This window comes from Formica exsecta, unplaced genomic scaffold, assembly GCF_003651465.1.
Source record: "Formica exsecta isolate Colony F162 unplaced genomic scaffold, ASM365146v1 scaffold258, whole genome shotgun sequence".
NCBI lineage: Eukaryota > Metazoa > Arthropoda > Insecta > Hymenoptera > Formicidae > Formica > Formica exsecta.
Window position 1 is genome coordinate 781959 of NW_021849849.1, and position 19156 is coordinate 801114.

At 30.0% G+C, this 19156-nt stretch overlaps 5 protein-coding genes across 8 annotated transcripts; 3 read left to right on the forward strand and 2 right to left on the reverse strand.

Annotated features, from left to right (window-relative positions):
* Window positions 1-1318: 1318 nt before the first annotated feature.
* Window positions 1319-3685, reverse strand: LOC115236599. The gene is made up of 5 exons (XM_029809143.1): window positions 2986-3685; window positions 2504-2888; window positions 2146-2409; window positions 1813-2021; window positions 1319-1506 (listed from the first exon to the last, which is right to left on the reverse strand). Exons 1-4 carry the CDS (start codon window positions 3461-3463, stop codon window positions 1823-1825), a joined length of 1326 nt encoding a protein of 441 aa, XP_029665003.1. The 5' UTR covers window positions 3464-3685; the 3' UTR covers window positions 1319-1506; window positions 1813-1822.
* A 123-nt stretch (window positions 3686-3808) lies between these two features.
* On the forward strand, window positions 3809-6878 carry LOC115236596 (translation factor GUF1 homolog, mitochondrial). Its single transcript, XM_029809138.1, has 7 exons — window positions 3809-4104; window positions 4222-5034; window positions 5134-5370; window positions 5538-5803; window positions 6007-6221; window positions 6360-6572; window positions 6694-6878. The coding sequence occupies exons 1-7, from the start codon at window positions 4025-4027 to the stop codon at window positions 6817-6819; spliced, it is 1950 nt and encodes a 649-aa protein (XP_029664998.1). The 5' UTR covers window positions 3809-4024; the 3' UTR covers window positions 6820-6878.
* A 310-nt stretch (window positions 6879-7188) lies between these two features.
* LOC115236601 (DET1- and DDB1-associated protein 1) lies at window positions 7189-8955 on the forward strand. Of its 2 annotated transcripts, none has more exons than XM_029809146.1 (4): window positions 7189-7339; window positions 7583-7721; window positions 7798-7859; window positions 8273-8955. In XM_029809146.1, exons 1-4 carry the CDS (start codon window positions 7337-7339, stop codon window positions 8378-8380), a joined length of 312 nt encoding a protein of 103 aa, XP_029665006.1. In that variant the 5' UTR covers window positions 7189-7336; the 3' UTR covers window positions 8381-8955. The 2 variants fall into 2 exon arrangements, with proteins under 2 accessions (XP_029665006.1, XP_029665005.1); XM_029809145.1 differs by having other exon boundaries at window positions 7198-7348.
* A 2368-nt stretch (window positions 8956-11323) lies between these two features.
* On the forward strand, window positions 11324-15840 carry LOC115236597. The gene is given in 7 exon segments (XM_029809139.1): window positions 11324-11683; window positions 11755-11811; window positions 12102-12242; window positions 12334-12533; window positions 12619-12798; window positions 12903-14237; window positions 14239-15840. Coding segments are annotated over 5 exon segments (1884 nt in total). The 5' UTR covers window positions 11324-11683; window positions 11755-11811; window positions 12102-12109; the 3' UTR covers window positions 14275-15840.
* A 440-nt stretch (window positions 15841-16280) lies between these two features.
* LOC115236598 (activating signal cointegrator 1) lies at window positions 16281-18962 on the reverse strand. Of its 3 annotated transcripts, none has more exons than XM_029809141.1 (10): window positions 18762-18962; window positions 18565-18677; window positions 18378-18487; window positions 18197-18296; window positions 17837-18104; window positions 17459-17744; window positions 17172-17335; window positions 16982-17100; window positions 16687-16878; window positions 16281-16567 (listed from the first exon to the last, which is right to left on the reverse strand). In XM_029809141.1, the coding sequence occupies exons 1-10, from the start codon at window positions 18827-18829 to the stop codon at window positions 16494-16496; spliced, it is 1494 nt and encodes a 497-aa protein (XP_029665001.1). In that variant the 5' UTR covers window positions 18830-18962; the 3' UTR covers window positions 16281-16493. The 3 variants fall into 3 exon arrangements, with proteins under 3 accessions (XP_029665001.1, XP_029665000.1, XP_029665002.1); XM_029809140.1 differs by having other exon boundaries at window positions 16979-17100; XM_029809142.1 differs by lacking the exon at window positions 16281-16567 and having other exon boundaries at window positions 16746-16878; window positions 16968-17100.
* Window positions 18963-19156: the final 194 nt, after the last annotated feature.

Below are 19156 nucleotides of genomic sequence, written 5' to 3' on the forward strand. Positions count from 1 at the left end.
AAATTCGCAACAATTAAATTCGATTGTATATCTCATTGTAAGCCCCTTCCCATTAATTTCTTGTTTATTTTAATACAAAATATAATTATTTTACTATTGTAATTTTTATTTAATTCAATATTATATTTATTATTTTATTTAATTTGTGTATATATAAACTTAGATTTTTAACTTAGATCTCGGACTTCTGTTAACAGCTCTGTTAATAACGCAAATATTTGCGTTCTATGGCTTCGCTTTTTATCTTTTTTTTCTACATAAATGACTATTCAACAACATTATAAGAAGATATTTAGTTTTATGTAATCGCATATCTTAAATTAACTATTCATCATCTATTAGCATCGAATATAAAAGGCGAGAGCAGAGTAGCTTCAATAGTTTGCGTTAATACGTGTGAAAAGGTATTTATTTTTCTTGCTCTTCTTTCCTTTGTACATATTATTTATTTTTTGGCAAAGAGATAAAACAATCAAAAACTAGATTCTGTGTTGTATTTGAGGTTTAAATACTTTTTCCCAATCTGTTTAAATTGTAAATCTTTGATTTGAAATACTTAAAAATGATGTAATGTTTAAACTACACAAAGAATAACATAATATTTTTGTAGTACAGATAAATAAAATTTATCGATTTGCTCAATTCAAGTTGCACACCTTATATAATCATCAAAATTATCATTATAAAAATAGGTAAAAACTTTCGTCGCTGGAATTACCATATTGATAATTATAAAAAAGCATGATTTAGATAGTAATTGTAGTAATAATAATTATAATAATAATTATAGTAATTGTGTATAAAATCTTTAATTTATTTTTCCCATACGCATGTGTTTTGATTATGATAGAATTTGTTGTAGGCAGCACATCATTCGTTGAACATCAAATCCCGAAAATAATTGGAAACTTTGAAATTCTTTTAATTATTCGCATAATAATGTTCTAATAAGCGAATTAAACTTATGCTGAAATTGTTTTATTTTTAGAAACATTACAAAAATATCCAGTAGCAGCTATGTTAGGAAGAAAGTCATTATCAAGTTACACTTTTAGAGACACTAAAATAACCATACCGAAAGGTCAAACTATTATTATACCAGTCTATGCAATTCATCACGATCCAACAATATATCCAAAACCAGAAGTGTATGATCCAGAGAGATTCACAAAGGAAACTATACAATCCAGAGATCCAATGCATTTCATACCTTTTGGATATGGATCAAGATATTGTATTGGTACGTAAAATCAATATTCAGTTTTTTATTTAATGTAAAATACTATATGTGCATAAAACTCAAAACTAATATTTTAACAAAATTATCGTTTATTTAGTAACATTACAAACAATATTTTGGCAGGTGAGCGATTAGGTACTCTTCAAACCAAACTAACACTCATCACTATTTTGCGAAAATATAAAGTAGATGTTTGCCAGAAGACAATAACTTCATATATATTTTACTCTAACCCGATTGTATCAACTTCAGTCAAATCAATAATCCTTAAAATAACAAAAATCTGTTAACTTTGATATGTATATATCACAAAGTATAAAATTTATTGTTAAGTATAAAATTTACACAAAATAATCAATAGATAAATATATGTATATTTTAAATTGGCACATTCAAATAATAAGTATTATGTAATATGTATTACATAATATTATGTGAATATTATATAAATATTATTTAACCACATAAATATTGTATATAATATAAATATTGTATGTAACATTTGAGACATTTACATATTTTCAAATATCTTAGCTTTACGAAATGGTAATATATATCTATGTATTACTTACATTACAAATACTATCGCATAATTACATAATCATTTTCTTTTGAATGTTCCGTGTCATCAGATTCAAATATATTAGGACCTCTTAATTGAGATGACATCGGAACATAATTATTGTCTGTGAAAGTAATTTTCTGTATACTTTCTTCAGCACTTTCTAATCTTGCTTCAAGACTGGACATTTTTGCATAGGAATATTGTCCTACATTGATCCTGTTTTAAAAAACATTCCGATGTTGAATTATTTTTGAAAATTAGTCTTATTTCATGTTTATCACCTTTTTCTCAAGAAACACCCGAAAAAAATGTAAAGTAAAACTAAAATTTACAATCATACCTGTCTGATTTTTCTCCCTGTCGTGGTGGTAATGCTGGAGGTTTAATCTGCAGATTGTATGGAATTTTATCTGCCTCTTTGTTGGAAATAGATGTTTGTTGCTTAGAAGAACATATATTGTCTACAATTTCTTCATAAATTCCAGAAGCAATAGAAGTATTTGATATCTTGGGATTATAAGAATCAACTTTCTCGCTGTATATCAGATTGGGTTCTGATTCATATATACTCTCTATGATTTTAGTGCAGGTTGATGCCCTTAAACTGTATTTTCCGCATATTATTCCAGAACTAATTGTTTATCATTACAAATAATACTGTTATTTGTCTATATATATATATATACATTAGTATATACCAATTAGCCTCTGTGTCAAGAATATGAAGTGATGTATTATTTTCTAGCTGTGAAAGATGATTATTAATTTTATAATGGTGCATCACTGGTTCAAGATCCTCTGTGTCAAAATTCAAAGATTTTTGTTTTGGACCACGACCCTGTGTCACTAAATCTTGTAATAATTTATTAGCCTCGAGACAAAATATATAGAGTTCTCCAATACCACAACGAGACTCTTTAGTGGTATGCATTACACAAATACGTTTCACATCTTCTGGACGGCCTGCTGTCATTAAGTGAAATTGACTAAATTCCCTCCATTCGAAAGATTCAATCGTTTCACCGGTATAAACATCTTTGATAAAAATTCCTGTATCGTTGGCAATCAAATCTCCATACAAACCTTATAAATTAAAGAAAAAATTAAATCAAAATCAATATATGAACTTTATAATTGACAAGAGAATATAATTCCAAATATATATAAAAATTGTATTAACCAGTTAAACCTGATGCCTTGGAATGCGCGTTATCAACCATGGACACGCTATAAAACTTCTCCATGCAACAATGTCTTCTAGGTTTCAACAATTGTCTAATATTTGCCATCCAGTGCTGTGTCTCAGTTTCCGAATTAGCGGACAATGACAGCAAGGGATTTCTGTCTTTCGCTGATGATACAGCAAACGCATATTGCTTCGTTTTAGACCGAATGCGATATACCACCGCATTTGGCGGTATTATGATGCAACTACCTTTTTCACCTTGTTTTGCAGAAGCACTGCCACCACAAATGAGCTTAGTGTCAAACTGTACTTGCACGCCGAGGCCGGGTTCTAATTTTTTTATAGAACACCACAATCGTTTCCAAACCTTCGACAACGTCAAAGTCTTCTTCCTTACTTTCTGCGCGATAAATCTACTTCCCACCAATTTCACACTCAGAAAACCGCAAATTTCCGTATCGAGTGTATCCATTTTCTACAAATATGCCAAAGAATAAGGAAAGATTCTTCACAATGAGAACCCACAAAAAATCTCAAAACTCTTTAGAGAATTTTAGCAGAGATTATTGATGTAAGAAATAATTATTTCGACTATAATGAAGCGTCCCGAGAACAAATCAAATAAACGTAAAGGAAAATAAACACTACTACTACGCCATTATTGTTGATACGACAAACGCGCATAGAATGTGTTCGAAAATCCTTCTCGTGAGATGGAGTAGCATTTAATTGACCAATCAGGACAAAAGAGACAAAGATTTTTTTTCGAACGCACTCTTGCCAATATCGGCAATTAATACTTCATCTATATATTTTATATATCTATGATAAAAAGTGACAGACATATATATGTATAGTACAGTTGTGGCATTGGCATAACCTCATGTATTTTTTTTTCCTTGATATTTTTCATGATTTAAAGTAGTGGAAAGATATTTATCACATTCAAATGCAACAAATTGTTCGAAATATTGTCTGATGGAAATTGTTACGTAGTTCATTCATTTTGTTGCTTTACATAATACATATAAAAATGCGTAAAGTTATATCAAATTTATTTTACACTGAGATTATTCGTACTATTCGCAGTACAAAAATTTTCAAGCAACAAAGGTTATCTATATTTTATTTTATATAAAGACTTTTCTCAATTTAAGATAAAAAAGAAAATTTATAAAAGAGAAAGATAGATAGTAATGTGTGTTTGATTAATCTTATATTTTGTTTTAGAAGGTGGATATATTCATCAAACAAGTGTTTTTCCGTACGAGAGACAACTAATGTAGAATATGATATCCCAGTTGAAAATATCCGTAACTTCAGTATTGTTGCACATGTTGACCATGGTAAAAGCACGCTTGCAGATAGACTGCTGGAATTAACTGGGGCCATAAAGGCAAATTCTGGAAAGCAAGTTTTGGATAATTTACAAGTAGAGAAAGAACGTGGAATTACTGTGAAAGCACAGACAGCTTCACTGTTTTATTCATATCAAGGGAAGAATTATCTTATAAATCTTATTGATACACCAGGTCATGTAGACTTTTCGGCAGAGGTCCATCGTTCACTAGCTCCTTGTCAAGGAGTTATATTGTTGGTTGATGCAAACGATGGTGTCCAAGCACAAACAGTAGCTAATTATTACTTGGCGCGAGATAAAAATCTCGTAATAATACCAGTAATCAATAAAGTGGATCTAAAAAATGCCAATCCTGAAAAAGTGAAAGATCAATTGCAAATTTTATTTGATGTAGAACATATTGATGTTATCAAAATATCTGCTAAATTAGGCACTGGCATTGATAAAGTTTTAGATGCTATAGTTGAAAGAATTCCACCACCTAATGTATGTAGAGATCAATCTTTTAGAGCACTAATATTTGACAGTTGGTACGATAAGCATAAAGGTGCTATTTCTTTAATTTATGTGAAAGATGGAGCACTGTCAGTTGGCAAATACATCACCTCTTTACATATGCAAAAATCGTATGAAATTCGAAGTATTTTCCTTCTTAGACCTTATGCAGAGAATGTGAAGACAATGTAAGTGAGTATAACTTGATTTTTTTTTAAAGTATGAAATATATACATAATACAATATTTTTCATCTATAATTTGTACGCAATTTAAAAATGTATCTAGATTTGCTGGGCAAGTAGGTGCCATTGCATGCAATATGAAGTCTAAAGAGGCTCACATTGGTGACACTTTGCATCTGCGGCATCAATCTGTTGAGTCTTTAGAAGGATTTAAACCCCCAAAGCCGATGGTATTTGCAGGTGTATATCCAATGGATCAGTCACAATTTGTCTCTTTGCAAGCAGCTATCGATAAGCTTACATTAAACGATAGTGCTGTGACTGTCACTTTAGAATCAAGGTACAAATTTTATCAATCTTCCTAATAACATATATTAAAACCATTTTCTTTATATGTTATCAATGATATAAAGTTTATTTTAAATGATTTTGATTTGGTCGATTATATATATAATGTCAACTGGATTGATAAGTTTGTCGTTAATACAAAAAAATTACATGTTGTAGCATTGCACTTGGAAGAGGATGGCGAATTGGTTTTCTAGGCTTATTACATATGGAAGTCTTTATTCAGCGTCTTGAACAGGAATATGGGGCACAGCCAATAGTTACAGCACCCGCAGTTACATATAAGGCAAAGATTTTTGGCAGTAAAAATATAGCAAAATATAAAAAAGACGTTATAAGTTTTAATAATCCAGCGCATTTCCCAGACATACAGATTGTTAGCGAATTTTACGAACCTATGATTATAGCAACTATTATAACACCAGGTATGTATTTTTCATTTAATGCATTAAAATTTATTTTTACTCAAAGCAGAATTTAAGGATTACACAAAAAAGAAAAACTATAAATCCAATTTTACATTTGATGAAAGATTTTAAGATAGCATTTCACATTTTTGTCACATTTTTTAATTTTAATATTTATTATTATTATCTATAGAATAATTAATGCTATGTAATATGTACAGTTAAATATATGAGTGATATTACGTCACTTTGCCGAGAAAAACGAGGCGTAGAAAAATTAAACAAGACTATTGGCAATGACAGACTCATGCTGCAATATGTAATGCCATTGAGCGAAGTAATCCTTGACTTTCATGATTCCTTAAAGAGCATAAGTTCTGGTTATGCTAGTTTTGATTACGAAGATTATGATTATCAATTGTCAGATATAGTAAAGGTAATTATTAAATATTATTGCGGCTTTAGCCTTGCTTGCACTATCATGTGTGACTTTAATTTTCTTAATAAATTGAAAACCTTTATATACTTATAAATATTTAATACGAATGAATTATACCTTTTATACAAATTTCAGTTAGATATTCTCTTGAATGGAAAACAGGTGGAAGAATTAAGTACAATTGTACATAAAGCGAAAGTGTTGCAAACGGGCAAGAAATTATGCGCTAAGCTTCTCGAAACAATTCCTCGACAACTTTTTGAAATAGCAATCCAAGCAGCAATAAAGAGTAAAGTAATTGCAAGAGAAACTTTAAAACCATACAAAAAGGATGTAACAGCAAAATTAGTAAGTAAATATGTATATTAATACATACAAGTAATAAGTAAATTTTTAACTCTTAAAAGTAGTATTATTATTTTTAATGATATCTAATCTATCTAAAGTATCTTTTTCTTTTTTTTCCTAGTACGGAGGTGATGTTACTAGAAGAAAAAAATTGTTGGCACAACAAGCAGAAGGAAAAAAGAAAATGAGAATGATCGGAAAAATTTCTTTACCACGGGACACTTTTATAAGCGTACTGAAAAAGTAGTGAAAGTAGTAAAAAAGAGTGATTTTGTACATAAGATAAATATAAACATCGAAAAAAAAGATTTTGGATTTACTATCTATTATTTATTTGTTATTAATGCTAGAATAATAAAAAGCTCCATTTATTTTCATATAATATATTATTTAATAAAACTCAAAACAAAAAATATATTTTGATGCATACAAGTATCATATGCACACCGATACACATAAATATATCACATTTCGTTTATAGAAATTACATTATCGAGTTGAAAGCACTCTACAAATTTATAGGAGAGAATATATATCTCAAAAATAAGACTGCACATATTTACCGATTGATAACGACATATTCTCATTTTAGTTCTAACCTTTTCGAGAGTAAACTTTTAGATGGCGCTAAAACCACTGAACCAAAAAAATAGTATGGAGGTTTGACGATCGTTTCGTGGTTTCGTGATTTATTCGTCTAAAAGTCTTTTATTTTATAAGTGAACGATTCTTAAATCCTGTAATCAACAGATAATCCGTTTAGAATGGTGAGAGATGTAAAGATCGTTTGATTTCTATTTTTTATAATTTCAGCGATTATATATCACATTGGTCACTTCAAGAAACACTGTTTACATCAAATAACTTATAATTTAGTATTTCTGAATTTTAAATATTCTTAGAATTTTCTAAGTTTTTTGTTTCCATAATATTTTGTATTGAGATATGTTATAGGATGGTATCAAATGTAGTGTCTCTGTGTATAAGCTTGCGTTAAAACCTGTTCGCAGTCTGTTGCTGAGTTTTTGAAGGGTCTCCCATCACATGACGAAAACAACTTTGCAAACTTTCATACTGACAATGGGAATCGGACATGCGTCAAGAGACCTTCAGTTTATCTTCCAACTAAGGATTATCCTTCGGAGCAAAGTATATATAGATTGTAATTACGCAGACTAATATACTGTATATACATATGGTAATTAATTATTTTATACTTGCTCAGTTATTGTTACTGAGAAAACCACCATTCTATTGAGATATCTGCATCAACAGTGGGATAAAAAGGTAAAAAAGATTATATGACAAATATATAATAGATTAATTGATAAGATACCATGAATATTGCTGAAATAAAAATTTACATGCCTAAAACAGAGCATATTACATAATATTAATTAGAGAAGAACCAACTTTAAAGTAATATTTTGTTAAATAGAGATATATTTATAAAGATATTTACAGATATTTAGTTAAAAGTGCCTTATGATTATGTTTAATAATGTAATTATAATATATTATATTATTAAATTATATTGCGTTAAATGATATTATATTAAATTACATTATATTACATTTAAAAAATTATATTATAATTATGTTATAGAATGTATTACTTAATAATTACATATATATTGCTGATCTTTTTTATCAAACAATCTAATTGTAATATTTTTAATTGAATATAAAATTTTTTTTAGAGCATAGACAGAAAAAGAGAATTCTTGTCCACCAATGGCGACGCCCAGGACGATGCATCAACAGTGCGCAGTAAAAGGCCACGTCTCGATCTGAATAACAGTCTTTAAGATATGTTGCACATTTTTCATACATACATATATCTATATATATATTCTTAAATAATCGACATTTATACATGATCTGTATCAATTATCCACAGACAAATATGTTTATAGTATGAAACTATTTCATTGATTAAATTTATGAAACTGAAAGTAAAGAATGTATCATCTTCGATAACGTTTTTTAAGAAATTTATAAATATTTTGTTTTTGATATGGATTTTATTTATAAATGTAGATGTATACAAAATACCATCACAAAATGATATATATATACTGTTTTTATTGATATATTTTTAATTGCGTCCACATCTCAATTACAGTCACATTAGATTTTAATTGTCATGCATTGTTAGGCAGAAATTTTAATTTCATTTTTTAATTATATTTTTTCTTTTACAGAAATTGTTTATTATTGAAAAAAAAGATAAATTTAGGGCAGATAATATATGTGCAGGAAAATAGATTATTATTATTTTGAATTTGCATAAGAAAGCATTTATCTTGTTGTAAAATAAAATAAATTTGTGTGAATCTGTTTTACAAAAAGTATTAAATAAATCTATACAAAATAAAATAAAGTTCCATATTATTAATTACGCAATTATTAAATAGTTATTATTACAATTTGGTGCATTTATTAAAGAAATATTTATGAATTTTAATTCTTAAATATTTATGAGTTTTAAATCTTTGTGAAGAATTAAAATTTAAATATACAATAATATACAATCTCTTTTTTTTTCTATATCGTTTAAATCCGCTACATCTCCCTTTCTATTTATCTGCAATTTATATTCAAAATTCGCAGTAAAAGTTTCGCGTAATTTCCACTTGGCGGAGTCACGTTTACAAAGACGATTCGGTAATACATCTCGTATCTTCGCGCATTTCATGCATGATGTAATGCGAACATAACCAAGGAAAAAAACTTGCGAAAAATATTTACAGTTTACGGAACGAGATGTAACAGCACGCATTATTTCAATGTTTATCGTATCTATTCGGTGGATTGTGCGACCTGAAATGGAAAGTCACGCCGCGCGCCAAGTAATCGCAAAACCATCGTCGCGTTTACAGAAGCCCGTGATTCCGTTACTAAATATAGGATTTATTTTTAGGTTGGAGCTAGCCGTAGTTTGAATCGGGAATCTGCTCCAAAATCAGATTTCTAGGAGGTTTGTAATGTGCATGAGACACTGGTCATATTTTCAGTTCTAGACGACATTGCTGTTCGTATCGCTTAAACGTTACACTTTGTCGACGGATTGTTACATATATTTTATTCAAATATCTGTACAAATAGTCAAGTTTTTAAAACATTAGAACTTCGCGCAATGATACTTTTCAATTTTTTATAGCTATATATATGTATATATATATATTTACATATATAATATCTGTACAAATAGTCAAGTTTTTAAAACATTAGAACTTCGCGCAATGATACTTTTCAATTTTTTATAGCTATATATATGTATATATATATATAAAAGTTAAAAGGACAACCTATGTTAGTTGTATGTAGTTGCAAATATTATTACAACATTAACTTGCTGTTATATTACAATTGTAGGGACAAACATGGCAAATGATGTAATAATCAGGGGCAAAGACAGGCTACAAGAGATTAGTATGAAATTGGAGCAGAGTCATTTGGTATATTTGCAGACGGATGATAGTCCATTGAAACTACAACAACGACACAAATTAGAAGGTAATGTGTATCAGATTATCTTATGTAATGTCAACTTCTATATTGTACATGTATTTTATATATTTTGATATCAATAATATATAAATTTTAGGCTTTATAAAGGAATATCTTTGCCTAGTACCCAATGAGAATAAATATGTGTTTCAAGAAACGGCAGATATTTTGCATAGATCAGCAGCGACAGTGACAGATTTCAGTGGATACAGAGCAGCTACTGCTTGGAGCGCAATTTCCTTATATGCAGCTAATCTTTTGGCACAGCCTTGGCGAAAAGAATATAGGACAGTGAGGGTAATTAGCTGAAAAATATTCTGTCATTAAAAATTATATTATAATTATGTTATAGAATGTATTACTTAATAATTACATATATATTGCTGATCTTTTTTATCAAACAATCTAATTGTAATATTTTTAATTGAATATAAAATTTTTTTTAGAGCATAGACAGAAAAAGAGAATTCTTGTCCACCAATGGCGACGCCCAGGACGATGCATCAACAGTGCGCAGTAAAAGGCCACGTCTCGATCTGAATAACAGTCTTTAAGATATGTTGCACATTTTTCATACATACATATATCTATATATATATTCTTAAATAATCGACATTTATACATGATCTGTATCAATTATCCACAGACAAATATGTTTATAGTATGAAACTATTTCATTGATTAAATTTATGAAACTGAAAGTAAAGAATGTATCATCTTCGATAACGTTTTTTAAGAAATTTATAAATATTTTGTTTTTGATATGGATTTTATTTATAAATGTAGATGTATACAAAATACCATCACAAAATGATATATATATACTGTTTTTATTGATATATTTTTAATTGCGTCCACATCTCAATTACAGTCACATTAGATTTTAATTGTCATGCATTGTTAGGCAGAAATTTTAATTTCATTTTTTAATTATATTTTTTCTTTTACAGAAATTGTTTATTATTGAAAAAAAAGATAAATTTAGGGCAGATAATATATGTGCAGGAAAATAGATTATTATTATTTTGAATTTGCATAAGAAAGCATTTATCTTGTTGTAAAATAAAATAAATTTGTGTGAATCTGTTTTACAAAAAGTATTAAATAAATCTATACAAAATAAAATAAAGTTCCATATTATTAATTACGCAATTATTAAATAGTTATTATTACAATTTGGTGCATTTATTAAAGAAATATTTATGAATTTTAATTCTTAAATATTTATGAGTTTTAAATCTTTGTGAAGAATTAAAATTTAAATATACAATAATATACAATCTCTTTTTTTTTCTATATCGTTTAAATCCGCTACATCTCCCTTTCTATTTATCTGCAATTTATATTCAAAATTCGCAGTAAAAGTTTCGCGTAATTTCCACTTGGCGGAGTCACGTTTACAAAGACGATTCGGTAATACATCTCGTATCTTCGCGCATTTCATGCATGATGTAATGCGAACATAACCAAGGAAAAAAACTTGCGAAAAATATTTACAGTTTACGGAACGAGATGTAACAGCACGCATTATTTCAATGTTTATCGTATCTATTCGGTGGATTGTGCGACCTGAAATGGAAAGTCACGCCGCGCGCCAAGTAATCGCAAAACCATCGTCGCGTTTACAGAAGCCCGTGATTCCGTTACTAAATATAGGATTTATTTTTAGGTTGGAGCTAGCCGTAGTTTGAATCGGGAATCTGCTCCAAAATCAGATTTCTAGGAGGTTTGTAATGTGCATGAGACACTGGTCATATTTTCAGTTCTAGACGACATTGCTGTTCGTATCGCTTAAACGTTACACTTTGTCGACGGATTGTTACATATATTTTATTCAAATATCTGTACAAATAGTCAAGTTTTTAAAACATTAGAACTTCGCGCAATGATACTTTTCAATTTTTTATAGCTATATATATGTATATATATATAAAAGTTAAAAGGACAACCTATGTTAGTTGTATGTAGTTGCAAATATTATTACAACATTAACTTGCTGTTATATTACAATTGTAGGGACAAACATGGCAAATGATGTAATAATCAGGGGCAAAGACAGGCTACAAGAGATTAGTATGAAATTGGAGCAGAGTCATTTGGTATATTTGCAGACGGATGATAGTCCATTGAAACTACAACAACGACACAAATTAGAAGGTAATGTGTATCAGATTATCTTATGTAATGTCAACTTCTATATTGTACATGTATTTTATATATTTTGATATCAATAATATATAAATTTTAGGCTTTATAAAGGAATATCTTTGCCTAGTACCCAATGAGAATAAATATGTGTTTCAAGAAACGGCAGATATTTTGCATAGATCAGCAGCGACAGTGACAGATTTCAGTGGATACAGAGCAGCTACTGCTTGGAGCGCAATTTCCTTATATGCAGCTAATCTTTTGGCACAGCCTTGGCGAAAAGAATATAGGACAGTGAGGGTAATTAGCTGAAAAATATTCTGTCATTATTCTATGTGATTTAACATACTAAAATCTTATGTATGCATATTTGATTTAATTTTAGACATATAGCGGTTATTACAAGCACGAAGTGGAGGCGAATCTAATAGGTGCAGAGTTAATGTTTGAGCAAATGGGATACAAGCATACTGGTCTGGGTGTATTGACTTTAGATGGACCGATTGATCCAGATAAAGTTTCAAATGTTAGCAGGGATGCTATTGTAGCCTTTGTGGAATGTCAGGTAATGAATGATGATAAATAACAAATAATCAATCAACAGATAATGCAATCATTTAATGCATGAATTAACTGCAAATACAAATTAATTTTACTTTTAAATTTTAGATCTTGAAACAAATATGGGAAAGCGTGTCACAGAACTACACCATCTCTTGGCTGGAAGTGTTGGAATTTCGCGAAAATCATGTCGGTACGCCTGAGCAAGCCATCCGAGCGCTAAATTATCGTTTCCTCGAGAAGGTGCATCAGAATCGGTGCGCGAAAATCGATAGTTACAAAGATATTTACTATCCTCAGCAAACGAGTGTGGAAACTGTACCGTTGCCTCTTCCCTATCATCATCCTGTCATGCACGCCAATTACAACACAACGATGCCGTCAGTTTGTCAAACGGCAGACTATCGGTGTATCGAGGATGCGACAAATGTGGCAGTACCGGCCAATTATCGATATTACCAACCTATCGATCACGGTTTTGTCAATTGTTGCAATAGCTATAGCTGCCTACCATCTCACGGGAATAAATTCTACGGTAACGCTGCGCAATCGAATCCGTATTGCGCCACGTTACCGGCATACGCGGCCCGAGTACCGACCGGCAGATTGATTGAACTCGACGTGCCGACATCCGTTGCGAATTACGCGGACAAGTCACACGCTCTCCGCAAACCTACGTCCCATCGGATATCAGACTTGGACGAAATGGACTTCTACAGACGGCAGACTTCGAGCGACGGAGATCATCATGAATACGGTAAAAATGACAAAAGGCAGATCGCCAGCAAGTTGAATTCCAGCGTTGGTAAGGACGGTTACGATACGTGGGACTTTGTGTACAGAAATCTCGAGAGTTTAGGCTATTATAAGGATCTTGACGATCGGGACGATGTATTGCAATATAAGAAGGAGCTGGATCCCATCCGCATGTCCAAACACAAGACGTTTAGACAAACGGAGAACGAAGACAAATATAGCGCGCATAGATTCGAAAAAAGAAGAACTAACAGTAGGACCGAAGCGAATGAGATTGACTCGTCCGAGATAAATGGGAGTCATCAGGACATTCTGCCCTTCAAGAAGAAATCCTCATCCTTCGACTTGTCAGACTCGAATAGATACAGTACTGAAACATATAACAGAGACAAAAGACATAACAGTCAAACTCTACCGATTCCGCGTACGCACAAATCTTCGGATCAGATAGCGAAAATTGCGGATTCGCTGAAGAATCTTGATGTCGCGCGGTTAAGCAAAGGAGAGAATGAAGAGGAAAAGGCAGAGAATAAAAAGAGATGGAATTGCGCAACGTGCACGTATCTGAATATGCCCGATCGAGATATTTGTGAAATGTGCGCCAAATCGAGATGCAAAGGGAATGAAGATAAACCGCTCGCCAGTGGTGGTAAGGAATGTCCGCAATGCACGCTAGTGAATGAAAAGAATGTTTCTATCTGTGATGCTTGCCATACCAGTCTGAAGGATTCTCCGACATACATATAAACAGACTGAGAGAGAGAGAAATGACTCTTCGTGAAAGAGGAAAGGAGTTCTCGCACATTTCTCCCAAAGGTTTGCACAAAGGTATTGCGTGTAAGATATAGAATCTTTGAACAAATAAGTTGTACGTGAATCTTTTTCAACGACCTAAAATGAGAAACATGAATACAGAAAACTTAGAGGCATACAATATATATTAATAACGTATATAAAGAAGAGAAAGCTCTATTTCTTTAAAATTTATCTCACGCAGGATAAGGGAGCTTGTAATAAACTTTCTTAGCATTATTAATATTATTATGTTGTGTTATGTGGCCTATTAAATGAGTATTGAGTAGGCATTGAAATCGCGTGCATCACTATCATTAGTACTATTATAGCATTCGACGAGACTTATCATTAAACAATAAAATTTAATCAGATATTAGGCCAAAGCTCATAAAACTATATCACTGAGATTAATTAAGAAATGCGCAAAACGCTGGAATGTTACTTATTAAAAAAATATGTTTGCTTCTTATATGCATATATAAGAATTATATAATTCTAATAATATAATATTTTGTGCAATTTATTTCTTAAATTAAATCGTCACATTCGAGATTTAAGATAAATTTTATTCTTTATGAATAGATCAATTCAATATAATTAATTTTTAAAAAAGAGCTTTGAAATGAATTGAAAAATTAGGTATACTGTTACTATAATAAATAAATTTTATATAGCTACTATGCAACCAACAAAATTATTTGAAGTTCATCATGCTTAAGAGAAAGAGAGAGAATTTTTTTACGGTATGCAAATGGTAGTCTATACAATGTTATAAACTAAAGGATTGTTTTTTGACAATATCGCTAAAAGCAAATTTGACAAAATACAAAAAAAAAAGAAGATAGAAGAAAAAAAAAAGATGTTAGATTCCGCGCTCTTTATCCTCTCCCTTCTTCCCAGAATGTACTATGTATAAAATTATTGCACTATTAGTTGCGGATTGTTGTTATAATAATAATACAAATGTTGCGCTATATTATCACAAGAAAAGATTATAAATGTAACGAGGATATAAAATATGATAGAAAAAAATGTGTGAATCCTATACTATAATTTGATGAAACTTTATAGTATCTATATCTGTATTAAAACTAAATGGAAGTAGCTATCTATTTATTTAAAAACAGTTATCACACAAATATTTATTTATACATTCCTTATTCATTGAATCGTTAAAAAATGCGATCTACTTATTCTAAATATCTTTTGGTAACATATTATTGCAGCATATGTTTTACCCTTTATTTAAGCTTGTTTTAGAGATATGTACTATTGTTGAAGATATATAATTTTATATGTAAGATATGTATGTGCAAAATGCTGTGTTTTCACAGTTTATCAATGTTGCATAAAACGATATTATGTACGTATATACATAGTCAATTAGCTTAATGTAAAATGTTTTGAGAGATAATGGAATTTCGCTCAACAGAGAATCTATAACAATGCTTGTGCTACTGTACTTTAATTTATATAAAATTTTTATTGTGTGACTGTACTGATTTAGCCTAATTCACATAATCTAATATGTCAACATAATAAGAAAAATGATTTATACTATTTAAAGTTATATTGTGCTTGATTATATAGGCAACACATTGAAATATTAATAAAATAACATAATTGGCACTTTTTAAAAATGAAGATTTAGTATAATATAATGATCTTCGTGCTTTTCTTAGATAATGTGTTTGTATTTCAAACACATATATACTCGATTTCGATACAAATAATTTTTAATACCGTTTATAAGTCTGATAACCATAATAGAATTGATAATATTTTTTCATGGGCAAAATATATGAGAGAATGATAAACAAAGTAGGTAGATAGATAATGTAAAACATGCATAAACAGTTACATTGTAACGTTTTGTAGAGTTTATGTAAATTGTATAATGATCTGTTGTATACAAATAACGAATTTAATATAGAGTATGCATATTATATTTAGATAAAATTTTTATTAGATGCTGATATATCAGAAAAATCACACTTTTGTACAAAACGCAGATGATTATTTTTAATATAGAATGCATGTAACATTTTTAAATTATTAATATGAATAAACATATACCTCTGGAAAACATTTTTGTTCTATTTAATTTAACAGAAGAGAAGTGATACAAGAGAAGTAAGAGAATATCAGTTATTGTTTGGCCATTCGCATGGCTTTTTCTAAACATTTAGAAGCAGCTTGATGAATTTTTTTATCCATTTTATCTATAATTTGAAAGGAGAATTAAACTTAATTGAAAATATATTAATCATAATTAATGGAAATACATTGCTACTGAAAATATATTAAGTAATGGAAATATATATTTCTTGTGACTACTTACAAATTTTATGTTTTCCTTTCATAGGAAAATGTACTGGTAACATGTAAGAATTCTCACATATAAAAACATATGGACTATCACTTTCTCCTTCTGGATATAGTTTTCTATATTCTGCCTGAGGTAGAACATCAGTCACCGTTACACAGCCTAACAAGCAACCCGTGGGGTAAGTCTCAGGGAATTTAAATGTTTCTAAAATTGTCAAGATAAATATTAAAAATATAGTTAAGATAAAAATATAATTGAAAATAAGATATACATAAATATTTCAAGATGAATACTTTTTACTAACTACTTTTTAATATGTTGTAGGTATGCTGTATATTGGATATTTCTTCAGTGGAAGGTACTTTAGCAGCCGATGCTATCCACAGTCTTCCTCTGTGCGAAGAATACCAATTTCTACCCTCATGACTGATAACAATAAATTTATATCAGATATTCTGACCGTGCAAATTAGTTTTTTGAATGTATCATGAACTCACATTTTTATTCCTGCCACTAGCAATGAAGCATAAGGCTGATGCATGCTCAAACACAAGCCTTGATCAGACATTTCCAAATATTCTTTATCTTGAATTCTACTTTCTGTGTTCCATGTGTCATTTCCCATTCTTCTACTTGTTCCAGATATTCCCATATCAATAAACTTGATGTAATAATGATATATAATAAAAAAATGTACACCAGGTTCAGGATTGTTCAAGATTAGTCAAAAGTGAGCTTCTGATGTAATTTACTATTATTAATTATAAAGAATTCGCGATCTTACCGTTGGACGGTCAAATTCTATTGTTGGACAGATATTCGGATTTTCAAAGTTGTCATACGACATTGTTTCACCAAGCTCTTCTGATTGTAAATTATTGAATTGACCATCATCAATTATTCTTCCCATAAAATCTATAGCAACTCTTTTATCTAAACGCGATGCGTGCTTGCGAGCAAGTGCTTCCGATTCTTGCTTCTGTAACTTTTTGCGGTCTTCAGCACAAAGCCAAACACTATTTGACTGATAATAATCTGACTCGTCATCAATCACTTCAGTGCGGCGGGCGCTATGTTTTATGATTATTAATTATATAATTAATTTATGATCATTAGTAATTAAAGCATAAATAATTTTGGAAGATTCAAAACATGTGCATACCTGTTGCGATCATATTCAAGAAGTTTGTCCCTCTGTTTGAGGGAGTCTTCAAAGCCTTTATTTGGCTTTCGTTCCATCAATTTATTGTACAAATTATCAGCTTGTTTAGTCTTACTCTGAAGAACCACTTGTTGATTCGGTGAACAAACGAGATCTCCACAAAAAAAGCATGGTCCTGCACCTTCTTGTGTACAAACTATTCTTCCACAATTGAGACAATTATTAATTAATTTATGTCCCTTTGCTTCGCAGTTACATTTGTGTCTCCCTAAACATTGTCACAAAAATATATCATTTATCAAAATTATTGCTTCATGTACATATGCATTACTTATACAGATTTTATTATCATATGAATACCTTTCAGGAGAACATCTCCATGAGATAATAAATTAACAAATTTAGTCTTCTTTTTTTCCATTTTTTCAGGCTTTGTTTCACATTTTGCAGCCTCTTGCATCTATACAAGAAAACAGCAAAAAGTTTTTATAATTATCTTTCAGTTACTCGTTAAATAATTTTGGAAAAGTATAAAATATACCTGAACATTTTCTTTTCCTTTTGCTTTTCCCTTTTTCTTTTCACTCTGTTTATTAGGTATATTGTCATTATTACTTGTTTTCTTGTAACCTGTTTGATTAGTATAAGATGCTGGAACAATAATAATTTAATAACCATGTGATAATCTGTCAAAAATAGTCTTTTAAAATTCATCTACATTTGCTCACCACGTTGTTTCTTCAAATCTGTTATAAATTGTTTGTGTTTCGGATTTTCATTGTCCAATAAAGTTGCTAAGTAATTTTCTAAATCTCTCTCATTTTCCATTTGCATAACATATCTGAAATTGACAAAATATATGTGCCATAACAATATGCAAATAAGCTGTGGAGAGAAAGATTTTTATTATCCTCTCTGCACTTACTGGGTTAAATCATCTGGAATTTGAAAATCTAGAAATTCGGTCAATTTCTCTTTTATCAACTTCTCCATGATAGCGACAATGTGACAAATGAATAATAATAAAATTCACGAATTTCTATATATTATTACTTGTTATATTAGACCAGACCTTAGACTTTAGACCTTCGGCTAACTTCGATACTACAGATAATCGATATGTTCGATACATATGTTCGATAGATATATCGATCATGTTTGACTACATCAGTTTAAATTTTTTATCTGTTTTTTGAGTTCTAATTGTTAACTAATATAATAATATATGTAATATGGCGATTTATCAGCTTTCTTTAATAATTGCTTAACATGATTAAAGTACATATTTTTATTAAACGTATGTAAAAACAAACGCATGTA